Source organism: Podarcis pityusensis, assembly GCF_964106645.2.
Source record: "Podarcis pityusensis genome assembly, chromosome: 8".
Lineage (NCBI taxonomy): Eukaryota > Metazoa > Chordata > Lepidosauria > Squamata > Lacertidae > Podarcis > Podarcis pityusensis.
In genome coordinates this window covers 37,273,585-37,287,503 of record NC_138033.1, presented here as the reverse complement: position 1 = coordinate 37,287,503, position 13,919 = coordinate 37,273,585, and the positions used below count along the sequence as shown (strand labels likewise).

Genomic DNA, 13,919 nt, shown 5'->3' with positions numbered 1-13,919 from the left:
GAGGGAGCAGAGCTGGCATTCATAATACAGGTACCTCTTTTTGCTTTCTCTCCATTTGTGCTACCAGGAAGGGACCCCAGGAAACCAAGCTGCACAACGGGGTGAGTGACTGGCTTTGGGGTGCCCTAGTGATTTGGCTGCAGGCTCTTGCAGGAAGGATGCTAACTTCATTCTCCAACTCTCCTCTTCCCACCCCCTCACAGCACAGAAAGGGAGTTTACCTGCCAGCCCTCTCAGTGAACCAGGGATGAAGCACCGGGCCTCGACTGACAACCAGTCCACTCGGAGCCTCTCTCTCTTTCCTCGAACACTTGGCGGTGATGGGACCAGGTCAGTGTGCAGAGCAGCCTTGCTTGGCCAGTTGGATCCAGCAATTCAGGTGCTTCTAAATGCTTTGCATGGCAATGGAGAACAGCAACCAGATATTGTAGAGTTGGAAAAGGTTCGGGAAAAGGCAACCAAAATAATCAAAGAGGATGGAGCAACTCCCCTATGAAGAAAAGTTGCAGTGTTTGGGGCTTTCTACTTTAGAGGAAGAGGTGACATGGTAGAAGTTTAGAAAATGATGTATAACCTGGAGCAAGTAGATAGAGGGAAGTTTTCCTCCTTCTCTCATAACTCTAGAATTATGTGAAGCTGAATGTTTGAAAATTCAGGGCAGATAAAGAAAGTGCTTCTTCACACAACACACAGTTAAACTATGGAACTCACTTCCACAGGGGGCAGTGATGGCCACCAATTTGGATGGCTTTAAATTCATGGAGGATAAGGCTACTTATCTACTGTCAGAGGCAGTATATCTTTCTGAATACCAGTTGCTGGAAACCCAGGAGAGTGCCTGTGTGCTCATGTCCTGCTTGAGGGTTTCTCACAGGCATCTGATGGACCACTGTGAGATCAGGATGCTGGACTAGATGGGCCATTGGTCTCATCCAGCAGACTCATCTTATGCTCTTATGTTTCGGCTTTGTCGGGTCACCTCACTGAAGAAGAGAAGACTTCATGACTTGAGGCCCTGAGATTCTGGACTTGGATGTGTCTCCTACTGGCTGAGTGTCAGATGACACATTCCTCGGAGGTGTTGGGTCTGTTGCAAGGGCTCTTCAGAGAGCTGTTGGTCCCCCCCAAATTTTGAGTGTGGTTCTAATAAGGATCTTCTTCTGACCAACAGTGTTATTGACTGGTTTGTTCAGGGACTGGAGAAAGTGATGCCACAGCCTGTGACCAAAGGGAAGGAAGATGGACAGGTGAGGAAGGGTCTATTGGGTACCCTTTTTAATGTTCCAGTGGTGGGCCGGTTTATTCTTTTGCTGCTCCAGTGCTGTGTCCCAAATCATTCTGGGTAGGTAAGATGAAATGGGGGTGGAATTAAATTCAGTGGTGATCTGAGTTACTGAGTAGGATATCAATTTTGGAGATTGAATTAATTTAGGATGACTTTTTATAGAGATGATTTAGGGGGTAATGGGTTCTGCCCCTCCCAATTTTACCCTCTTAATCACTTGTGAGGTAGATTATGCTGAGAGGTGGTGACTGGCCCAAGGTCACCCAGTGAGCTTTACAACTCAGTGGAGCTTTCAGCCCTGGTCTCTCAATGTTGTAGTCTGACACACTACACCACACTTGAGAGAGGATGGTTTTGAACCTCTTTTAGGAGCTAATGGAGCAGGCAGATACGAGAGAGCAGAACTTGCCCCTTGACGTCACACTTTGTTTTCTCTTCCCAACAGAGTGCAGAAGCTGCAGACCTGAGCCCAGAGCAAGCAAGTAAGTCATAATGAGTCATTTCCCATTATGCTGTTCAGGAGGCAGCTTTTCTTAGCCATTTCTTCTCAGAGGGTTGGTCACGGGTGGGCTTCTACCCCTCAGATCCAAGCAGCTTCTTTTATGATGCACCTTCACACAGCTGAGGGTGGGCAGTTAAACTTGCCTTTGCAGATAGCAGGGGGAATGAAGTTGAGAAGTTCCTTTGAATGCTCCCTTATTATGTGTGAGGCAGATCTTTGCCAACCTGGTGCCCTCTGGATGTTTTGGGCCACATCTTTCCATCATACCCAGCATCATACAGCCATGCCCTCTGTGGGAATGTTCAGGGTGGCAGGAGAGGATATACTGTTTATTAATCTCCTTCCTAACTTGTGCTAGCAAGTTCCTTTACTTAGCAGAGTTTACATTTCCCTTCTCATGCACAGCAGAAAACTAGCTGCAAACTCGTGTGAGTTTCTTAAGACAATAAGCAATTCAACCTGGCTTGTCCAGATTGAAATGTGTTCTAATATTTTCCTGGTGAGACCCCTTGAATCCCTCCTAAAAGAATAAAGACACCACAGTTAGTCATAAGCAATAAAAAGAAAGTTTACTCATGATCAGGCAGAGCATAGTGTGATCCCTGAAGGCAGGCTTAAGGCTTAAAGTTACAAACTTATACAAACAGCTTTATCCCATAAGGGAGATGACCTGAGGGACTGATTGGCTGGCAGCCAGCAGTTCATTCCAGGAAGTTTGCAGGATGAAAAGAAGATGGAAAAGAGAGAGAGTGGCAGCATGCCTTGCCCTTTAGGTCACTCTCACCCACTAGTCACATGCAAGGAAGGATGCTCCAGCCCAGGAGGAACAGGAAGTTTCGACTGGCTGGACCAAACATTCCCTTGCATGTCCACTCTAGGAAAACAAGGAATGTTGTATTTGGCTGCTGCCAGTGGATTACATCCCATACCCTCAATGAGTGATGGGAGTTGTAGTTCAAAAGAACTGAAGGACACCAGGTTGAAGAAGGCTACTGTAATGACATTTGATGAGTGCTGAATGAATGTTTCTGAATGTATGAGGAAGTTCAGTTAGCATCCCGGGGACTTTGCGGTGGGCGCGTGCCTTTCCATGCTGCTGATAACTGCAGCTCTTGATGTTTGCCGTGGATAATTGTTTGCTCACCACCTCTCCCAGTTTATTTCTATGACCAGGTTGGAAGGGGGCATGCAATTGTATGGCTTGAATCAAATATTATACTACCTCTCCAGCCCTCTGCAGGACGACAAGCCTTCTGTGCTTCGCAGGTCAGGGACAGGAGGATCCAAACCAATTTCAGTGGCTGTTTAGCAAGCATCCTGTTAATCTGACTTTAGCGTTTTGCTCACTGGCCTGGGTGCTGAGCTCCAGTGTATTTCTGTGGGCATGGAGAAGGGTAATACCATGTCAGGGAACTGACATCGGAGCCAGAGGCGGAGGCAAGGCTCCCAAGCGATGCTGGAGAAGGGCCCAGCAGGGAGAGAGGCAGCTCATCTGCTGGGGAAGGAAATCAGCGTAACACCAGGGATAAAGGGGGGCAGATGGGGGAATCGGCGAGGGGGCTCCAGGACTCCTCGCCGGAGACCAGCGAGGAGAGCACGGGTCCTCCGCTACCCACACCCTCCCTGCGCAGAAGACTTCCACGCAGGGAGAGTAGGAGGAGACTTGGCGTCAAACAGCTTTTATGCTGGAAAAGATTTAAGAAACGCCCACTGACGGATTCTGCTAGCGACTGAAACAGCCACGAAGTGAAGGGCTGTCCAGACAGAAAAGGTTTAACCAGGCAACCTAGCCAGGAGTGGCGGGAACTTACGCACGAGCAACCCCTATAATTATTACATACCATATATCTATATATGTATAAATTGTTCTCAAGTTTAGGGAACCAAGGGACACAATATTTGTTGGTCACCTTCCAGGGGCCACATTCTAATGGTGGATGAGGCCAGAGGCAAAACTAGGTGAAAAGTCAGGTTTCTCTACTCCCCCCCCCCCCCACATCTCTCCATCCTCTGTACAGGCAAACGAGAGGCATTTTCACAGGTCAAGAAAACAAGTGAGTTAGTGAAAAGCACTTGGGAAGAGAGGGTAGCAGAGCCTGGGGAAGGGGGTACAGGTAACCCACCAAGAACTGGAATTGCTCTGGGGGGTGGGGAAGCTGAGGGTTTTTGTTTTGTTTTGCTTTGCAGCATTTCAAATGGGTTTATGTTCCCAGTGAGGCTGTGAAAACACCAGACCCCTTCCACCCCACCCCCCCAGTCCAAACTCTTTCCTTTACTGTAACTTCTTCTCCTTTTGTTTCAGGGAGCAAAGGGGCTTAAGTGCCTCTGAAACAAAGGGACACTGAAGATTTGAAGACTTCCTTTTCCAAAAAATGAAACCAGCCTGAATTTATAATGCATCAGGAAGAAAAGACTTTGCACGTTTTATTTTATTTTTCTAAATTAAATAAAGGCTAGCTTTTAAAAGAGCAATCTGAACATGAGGTGGAGGTAGCCTTATTGCTTAGCTGGTCATGAAAGAAAAAGCAGTGTCCTATGTGAAAATCATAGAAATCATTGAATTGTAGAGTTGGAAGGGACCCTGAGGGTCATCTAAATCCAACCCCCTGCAAAGCCGCAATCTCAACTAAAGCATCCATGTCAGATGGCTGTCCAATGTCTGCTTAAAAACTTCCAATGAAGGAGAGTCCACCACCTTCCGTAGGAGTCTGTTCCACAGTCAAACAGCTCTTACCGCCAGAAAGTTCTTCCTGATGTTTAGTTGGAATCCCCTTTCTTGCAACTTCAGTTCATTGGTTTGGGTCCTACCATCCGGAGCAGGAGAAAATAAGCTTGCTTTATGGGAGGGACCTGACAGTATCCTTAGTTTCCAGGTCCAGGACAACATTCCTGATGGAAGAATTTTAACCAAATAGGCTTCACTAGTCAGTAAGAACTGCTCCCATGTTGCCTTCCCCAACTTGGTGCCCTCTAGATGTTTTGGACCACAATGCCCTTCAGCCCCAACCAGTGTGCACACTGTCTGCGGCTGATGGCTGTTGTAGGACAAGCACCAGGTTGGGGAAGGCAGGACTGGTTAATTCATAGGTAGGAGAAAAGTAAAGGATGGCAATACATTTTGGATTTGGCATTGGGAGGTCGGAGACTTGGACTGGGGAGGCCTGTTTTTGATATTTTGTATTCCCCATGTCCTTCACCCACTTTGTTTCTTGATCCAGTAGTGTTTCTCCTCCAAAATAGTCAGAAAATAGTCTTTTACTGCATTCAGGAATATATATGGCAAAGCTGGGAAATGAGGAAAGCTACAACTCACCCAATATTATTTTTCTTTGAGTAGCTCTCTCATGTAGACAAAGTATTTCTGTCTCTTCTATCAGGACATTATAGCTTTACTAGTTTGGGTTTTTTAGATCACCTTTTGGTCAATTTACAAACCTAAAACTATTATTTAAAACACAATCCAACCATAACATCTTAATTAATGTACAAAGTATTAATAGAAACATCACAAAACCCATCAGATTAATATCAAACAGAAGCAGCAGAGGCCAGCCATCTCCTAAGGCTGCTTTCATGCTGGGTGTTTCATGTGAAATTGATTGTTCAAGTCATGTTTTATTGGGGCCCAGTGGATGATGTGAACAACAATTTGCAATCAGCCTTTTCCCAACGCTGCTTCCATCTCTTTTCTTTCTTACTTACTACTTGCTTACTTACATAGAAAATTGGATGTTTATAAGAATGGAAGCCCAGCACAATCTCCACAGGTGTTTATGCCCTCAGCCCTACAATCAGAAAAAGTGCAATATCCCTCAAAATCAATTGCAATCCCACCTGGAGCTTACAGCAGAGAAGCAATCAGTGTTTGAATGCTTCTCAGGAGGAAGCAGCCTTAATGGAAGTTTTCACCAGTACTCTGAACTTTGATGAAGAGGTCAATAGAACAGAGAAAGCTACCATGAAAGTTTAGGCTTTCAGCCCCCTACCTAGCGATCTAGATTTTACTTTCAGGACCACACATGTCAATGGTTTCAACATGCACCATGACCTCCCCAGGGCTATCTACTAGACTATCCAAACAATCTGTCACAAATTAAAAGCAGAAAAATGCTCCCTTTGTAGATGAGTAACTCAAGACAGTTCATCAAGCCCACATGATGTACATATCACTGACTTTAATACAACAACCTGGTTTCTCTTTCCAAATTCCAGATGAATTCCAGACTAGCAACAGGTGAACACTATTGTCCTTCTGAACTTAGTAGAAACTACACAAGATATCATTATTTATTAAATTTCTATACCCCCCCCCCTTAATCCAAAGATCACAGGGTGGTTTACAATATAAAAACACAAAAATACATACCATAACAGGAAACAAAAACAATACTGCCCCCAACAGTCATTACTCAAGGCATTCAGAGCAGTGCACATGGTTTACCCTTGTGTTCATTTTGTCCTCCTCACAACAACCCAATAAGTGGGTTAGGCTGCAAGGGAGTAACTGGCTCACTATGGCCCAGTAAACTTCATGGTTCCTCACAATGAGATTAGTTGCAATTGCTGACCTCTCTCCCTTTGCCCCCATCTGGTGGGAAGAGCTGCTGCTTTTCTTCTTGGCTTGAGGGGTAGGAATCCTCACGTCCAGGGGCCAAAAGTGCTCTCAAATCCTCTCTCATCCAATTCATAGGACTCCATGTGTGTGTTTTTCACCAGGTTGCAAAATGTCATTGAACAACAATCATGCCTCTTGCCTGTCTGTGTGGAGGATTGAGAGGTCTGTGCAGAAAGAGAGTAGAAACCAGACTGCTATTCGAAGACAAAATTTACATACATTACTGTGTCATCTTTTGCCTCTGTTCTTGTCCACCATTGACATGTGGGCCCCAGAAGGGATTATGGCCAGCCCTGTTTTACTACAGAGCCCAGGGCAAATGAAGATGTCTGGTGGCACTAATCTGGTCTCACTAGTGCTACAGTCACTTTTCTCCCAGGATGCAAGTCCACCTTAAAATTACAAGAATAGCCCACCCCCACCCCAGGCTCCCTCCTTTCACAATCCAAAGCAAAGCAGAAACAAACTCTCTGATCTCCCCAAGTGGCTTTATCTGACTGTCCTGCTTGGGGACCTGGTAAGCGACATGCCAGATGCCTCTTCTTCAAGGGGAACAAGGAATGGATTAATCTGTCAGTTTCTGTTTCTCATTTTTCCAGTCTTAAATTCAGTTTGCCACATTTTCACATCAGTTTATGTTTTTTGTTTAGTTTTTAAAGTCATCACGAAAATTAATCAGTGCATTTCTCATATTATATGCCTTCCTCAGTGTAAGCTGGTCCATTAGGACAAATGGGGCAGTGCCCCACCAATAGCACTCTGCTCTCAGCCAGACCCCACTTGCTAACCTTCTTACTTGCAACTGGTCCAAGGGGTGCTGCTGCCTATCAGCTTCCTCCTCTTTCATCTCAGTTTTGCCTTTATAGACCCCAGCAGGAAGGAGGACAAAACTAGAATTAGATCAGTCTGTCACTGGCTCTGGCGCCACCTACTGTTGGTCTCCCTGACTTCTTTCCCTATCAGTCCCAAAGGGCACCAGCTGCCACCACTGACACTCCTGTGGGCAATTTTGCTTAATATTTCTGCAAGCAGTTTCCCCTGCTACATTATTTTCACAAATATACACGTTTTTATGCACACTTTGCCCTGAGATACCCAGTTTTGTATGCCAATTTTGCCACCCACCCAGCTGCTGACTTCCTCCTGGCTTTGGAGTCCTGCTTGGGGCACAGGGGATAACTTAAAATTATCTGGGGGTGACGTTTGCCAGAGCCAAGCCAGCAATTTGAGAGGTTTTGTGTCTGAAGAGGACAGAATCACTGCCTGCCGAAGCGGGACACAATGAATAGTAGCAAGGTGATCCCATTTGGGCTTTGCCACATAGCATCTGTGCCTATAAATAATTAGATAAATCTTCTTGCCCAGTGGTCCCTAACCTGATGCCTTCACCATTTTATTTCAGCCTGCACCTTTCCCACAAGACAGAGCCATGTGGAATTCTTGGTGGAAGACCATGAAATCCAAGAGGAAGCAATGTGTTGGTGTGGCACAGCTGAGTGGACTGTGGGGGCACCTCCCAGCCCCCCAAAGCAGAGGTAGGAAGCCAAAGCAGGGAAATTAGGAGGAAGAAAATCTGTTGCTTGTATAACTTGGCAACTAGGGTTGACATATTTCAAAAAGTGAAAATTTGAACTATTTTTAAGGGAATTCGCTGACATGAGTTGCCATACACCAGAGATTTCCCGAACATGTTAACACTGGTAACAGAATAGAGATATTAAGGCACTCAGAGGACCTCTCTCTGCCACAAAGGTCCTGAATTCAAACAAAGGCCGTGGATTCTTCATTGCCCTTCCTCTAAACGCAAAGGTACAGCTTGCTTTGTCTCTGAACTGCCCTTTAGATTGTGATTTGCTACATTGCTCTGTGGAGAAGACAGCATGTTCAAAGCTCTGCTTTGCTATTTCTTTCAATGTGCAGACCCTCCCCATAACCGATGTTTCCTTTGTGATGAGGAAAGAGACAGGACCAGTTCAGTATATTTTCTTGAGGCAAAAGATAAAATGGTGCCTCTCCTGTTTCCTACACAAAAGTGAAACAAGGCTTCACTTCTTCATACTTCAGTGCTGGAGACAGGACAGCATCTTCTGCTGTCTCCTCTCAGATGTTGTTGGACTACAACTCCCATCACCCTTATCCACTGGCCATGTTGGTTGCGGTTGATGGGAGTTGGAGTCTAACAGTACCTGGAGGACAGCATGACCTCCATCCCTCTGTTAAAACATAAACACAGGGGTTTTCATTCACTTGATCCATCCCTTTATGCTCATATAACTTAATGCAGATGTGGTCAGATCGCTCAATCAAAACCTGTCTCTGTGTTCAGAGTTGGCAACCAAAAACTCTGGCCTGTTCCTGAGCATGGAGATCATGGTTGCGTACACACTATAGCTTTAAAGCCCATTCCAAGCACATCCTTTCCCTCAAATAATTATGGGCACTGTAGTTTGCTGGGAATTGTAGCTCTGTGAGGGGTAAGCTACCATGCCCAGAATTATTTCAGGGAAAGAATGTGCTTGGAATGGGCTTTGTAGGTACAGAGTGCACATAGCCCATGTCAGTCATGAAATTGACCAGATTTTTTTTCCAAAGGAAGGAAAAGCTGCTGTACCAGATTGATTGATAGGTAGGTAGCTTTTCCTTCTTTAGCAGAACCCTGCTAAAAGGTAACTATCAGTGCTCAAATTAAAAGGTCAAATTCTGACAGAAGGATACATTTTATTTATTAAATTTATATCCTTTCCTCTGCACAACAACCCTGTAAGGTGGACTAGGTTGACTGGCAATGAGATTCATGGCAGAGTAGGGATTTGAACCCTGGTCTCCCCGGTCCTAGCCCAACACTCTAGCTGCTATGCCACACTGGCATTCATCTCATGATGAATGCTAGATTTATCATGTGTGGACTGGACAATAAAATAATTAGTCTTTAAGCAGCCTTAGATCTGCAACAAACTTGAAAGGCTTATTTTTCTGCGCTCCCTCCTCAGATGGAGGCTTCTATTAGCAAAGTACATTCAAGGGCTTGCCTATTATGTGTGGTGCCTAGTAACCAGGCTGTGACCCGTTTTCCTCCCTGGCAACTGCTCAGCTTCTCCTAGCAACAGCATCCCTTTGGTCCCTCAATGTTCCTCTGTTGAAGCAGGGAGGGGGGATATCTTAGGGAGCGGGCTATGACAGCTCAGTGTAGTTAACAGGAAATAGGATCTGCATCTAAACTGAAGGCAAAGCAGACACAGGAAAGAGTCAAAAGTCTCAATCTTGGAGCGGTTGCCGATTATTTGAAAAATACATGCATTAAGAGAAGGCTTTCAAGATTAGCAGAGCATTACAGGGCTGAATATAAGCATGGCTTGACGTGCTATCCGCTCAGGGGAAACATGGTTTGAAAAGGTGAGTTTTGGGTTTTTTTTTTTTCTTTTGCAAAATATTTCTGAGGGGTCCAAAGGCAAAAAATGAGGGAATAAGTTAAAGATTTTTAGAAAGGTCGCTGTGTTTGCCTGTTGTTGCAAAACCAACAAGGAATCTTTTGGCACTTTAGACGCCAACAAAATTATTATGGCACAAGCTTTCGGTGTATACTACATTCCACTTCATCAGTTGCATGAGGTATTATATTGAGTTGCAGGTGCCTCTATACATGCTCGTGGAGGAAGGAATTGCAAACAGTGAATGAGGGATAGTACATTAATGAACGCAACTGTAAACCTCAGTGTTTTGTTTGAGCAAATTTGATTTAATGTGTTTTGTTGGTGCAATCAGACCCTGTGGCAAGGAATGATGTTTTGGCTGAAGGAGTCAGCAGGGTGCTTGTTTTGTTTACTAGCAATGTGCCTGCTTTGTGAGGGGTGGGGATACGCCGAGAAAGAGCTTGCATATTCTTTGGACTGCTGAGTGTGTGCAATGAGCCTCTGTATATGCTGTGGACAGAGACACTTTGCAGCCCATGGAGGGTGGGCAGGTTTTGTCCTCACTACAGCAGTGTCAACAAATGCTATGGGCTAAGGTTACCAGATTTTTTTCAATGAATCCGGGGACACTTTTCAACTTCAATTGATTTTTGTATGGGGGCTGATTTGTAAATCTGGGGGCTGTCCCTGGGAAATGGGGACGTCTGGTAACCTTACTATGGGCTGCATCCTCCAAAGCTATCTCTACTCAGAGCAGACCCATTGAAATGAACAAACCTGACTAACTTAGCTCCATTAATTTTTTGAACGTGTTGACTACTCTGAGTAAAACTTAGTTGGCAACGACCTCTTGCTGTTCTTCTCCCCATAGGAATGAGCAGCACCAATTCATTTAAATAGAAGAGGAATGGGGTGCAATCGTGGACAAAGGAGGAGGCAGAGGCCAGGCTTGATCTGCTTTGCTAGGCCTGTCTTGGGTTCAGTTTCTTTGTCATGCTGGTGTGTGACACAGTGTTGAGGGGGACAGGCAGAGAGGGGGGAACACATTCACACCATACATCTGAAGCACCATGCTACAAATTTAAATAGTATTGAGGCGCCTATTCCCCTCACTGAACAGTTCCCAGAGTGGTTTAATAGGTAGTCCCTCTACCCAGAGAACTCTGGGAACTGTAGCTCTGTGAGGGGAAGTCAGTCCTCCTAACAAGTCCAAGCACCCTGAACAAACTACACTTCCCAGAATTCTTTGGGGGAAGCCATGATTGTTTAAGGTGGTAACATAGTGCTTTAAGTATATTGTATGAACATAGCCTGAGAAGGTGAGAGAGTCATCCTTGTTAGTAGGAATGCCAAGAACCAGGCACTGGCCACCTTTGCTGTGGGCCTATATAGTCGATAGTCAGATGGAAAGCTGCTCTGTAAATCTCCTTATTCTTCCAGGGCATTTCTAACACACATTAACTTCAATATGACAAGAAGATCCCTGGGACTTCAGGGTTTGTTAATCATTGCTGTCTGACCGTCTGTCTTTTGTCCCTTATAGGGGTGCCTCTGATAGCTGCACCTTCATGGTAGCTGCTTCAGGCAAAGTCAATGGGTTTGATGCCAACTTAGGCCCTTTACCACAGGTAGGTTGGTTGGTTGGTTATTTATTTATAAAAGCTATTTTATACCCAGTCTTTTGTCCCCTAAAATGACCCCATAAGATGGCTTTATAAAATAGGGAAGGGGCACACTGTCACAACATAACAAAAGTCTGTTTAAAGACAGAACCTGAGTTTTCAAAACAGGAAATGTTCTTCAGAATAATGTTGTGGGTTTTTTGTTTTTGTTTTTAAATTAAGGTAGAAGAGGAAGAAACTGAAGCAGCCTTAGTTGCACCTCAAGGTACTGTATATAGAATGCGCCTGGTCCAATTCTGTGCAGGCCTGCAATGTGGACACAAAGCTCTGAGCAGGCAAGAGCTGTCCTGTTCTCTTCCAGTGAGCATACACAGAGTGTTTGGCCTAAGGCAGCCTTCACCAGCCTGATGCCCTCCAGATGTTTAGGGCTACAACTCCTGTCAACTGCAGCCAGTATGGCCAGTGGCCAGGGATGATGGGACTTGTGGTCCAAAACATCTGGGTGGCACTGGGCTGGTGAAGGTTGGTATTGGACAATTTTTGAAAGCATATGACTCTTGAGTGTGCAGACACAGACGTGAATGTTGAATTATAAACCAAAAAGGTTGCATCATGGTCATGAAATCTCCAGCTGTTGCAAAGCTGGTCACAGAGACCAAGAAGTCCAACAGGGCAATAAGGAACATTTTAGGGGATTGAGTTTGTAAAACAGCATGAAGCTGCACAAGCTCTTTGGGGAATGAGTGGTGGTGTAACCGCCACATCAGAATTTGCCCCTGAAGTGACTCCATTTGCATGTTTGTGCGCCTTCAAAATACAGTATTGTTACAGGCTACCCCACTCCCTGTCAAGCTGTGCACAGGATTCCAGGGGTCTTGGCCCTCAACCAGGGCCTATGCTCCTTTGGAGAATTGAAGACGTGTTGGAAGCTGCTGTAGCTTTAAGAAATAAGATTTATCCACAAATTTGTACCTTCAGTACAAATGGAGTCCAGATGTTACAGCATGATCATCTCAAGAGGAACTTGTTCCTCACAGCAGTGCAGTGCTGGAATCCAAGGCCCAGTTACCCTGACAATTTTCCAAATCTCCTGTCTGTCTTCATACCTTCAGGTGGGGGGGAGGACAGTTCTCTTGCATTGCCAATGTCCCTCAATGGCACTTTATTGTTTCTTAATGACCCTAGCTTGGCCAGGTCATTTTCCTAGCCCAGGAATTCCTCTGCAGGTTGTATATACCCTTCATATCCCAAATAAACAAAATCTTACCATTTATTAATTTCTAGGGTTTAGGGTGGTCTCCACCCCAACTTATAACCATATAATCACATCTTACATATTGGTTCAGTTCTAAGGGTTTCAGATGTATATGAAAACTAGTATACTCAAACATCCCCTGTGTGAGCATCCCTAGCCTTCCAGAGCAGCATACTGAGCAGTCCTTGCCCCCTCCAAAGTGGAAGCCTTAAAAGCTCTTCCCATGCTAGGAAAAGTTCTCCACCTTGCATGAATTTAACTTGCAGAATTTCAACCAACTGACCTTCAACCACGTATCATTGCACGAGTTAAATGAGATCATACTGTGGTCAATGATGATTGTGTATAACACACACACACACACACACACACACACACACGAAATGGCTGGTTTGGAACTGAGCAACACCATTTTTCTCATGTGATTTTATGTTTGCTTTGTTGCAGCTTCAGATCCCCTTGGCCCTTGCTTGGAGCCTCTAGCTGCCTAGCCCCACCATGTCCAAGCAAAACCGCGACGTTGAGTTAGCCCGCCTGGTGCATGACAAGCCACTCAGTCATCCTAGCTCCTCCCCCTCCCGTCGCAGCCTAGCCGAGCAGCTGCCCAATGTCCCCAGCTACCGCTCCACCACTGCCGCTACCTCCCGCATCCCTGTCCTTGTCGCCAGAAAGCAAAAGGCTGGTGTGACAAACCCCAGTTTTTTGAAGGAAGAAGGGTCGTCTTCTCGCACCCAGGGTAACGTAGCATTTGCCATGGCTTTGTGCGTGCAGCTTTGTGTGTCAGGCTTCCTTCGTTTCGTCTGCCTGTGTGTGTCTCTCTTGTGTCTGCTTCAATACATGTACATCCAGTAGCCATAACTTGCAGATGTGTAGCTGTGATGCAGTTTTGCATCAAAAGAGAAAAGGCCAAGAGTTGCTCTGCTGTGCTGAAGGTTGCAAATGGCCTTGCTTCACAAATTGCTCTATTGAAGGTGGCAGGCAAGACCTGTCCCTTTTGGGTATACTTTTTAGAGTAGGAGTGGAGAACCATTTCTGCCCAGCAAGCCAGATGCTTATGTGCCAACTCTGGAGCCCCCCCAATTTAAAAATACATATCTTTATTTTAAAAAATAAAAAGCAAATGTAAACCAAACACAACTGGGCAGTTGTTCCATTACCATTGAAAACAGTCCCAAATGAATTCAAGGAGCATTAATATGTATAGCATGGTGAATGCAGTTTTGAGAGGTA

General features: G+C 45.3%; 1 protein-coding gene across 1 annotated transcript in view; it reads left to right on the top strand.

Moving 5' to 3' along the window:
* Positions 1-13,919, top strand: part of CNGB1 (cyclic nucleotide gated channel subunit beta 1) — a gene marked incomplete at its 5' end in the record, with an annotated part of 71,912 nt that overhangs the window by 38,310 nt on the left and 19,683 nt on the right. Inside the window, 7 exons of the mRNA XM_081016771.1 lie at positions 68-101; positions 204-330; positions 1,172-1,247; positions 1,731-1,767; positions 7,805-7,937; positions 11,356-11,440; positions 13,173-13,425. Of these exons, the coding sequence (XP_080872897.1) occupies positions 68-101; positions 204-330; positions 1,172-1,247; positions 1,731-1,767; positions 7,805-7,937; positions 11,356-11,440; positions 13,173-13,425 (745 nt within the window). The remainder of the gene's footprint in view (positions 1-67; positions 102-203; positions 331-1,171; positions 1,248-1,730; positions 1,768-7,804; positions 7,938-11,355; positions 11,441-13,172; positions 13,426-13,919) is intronic.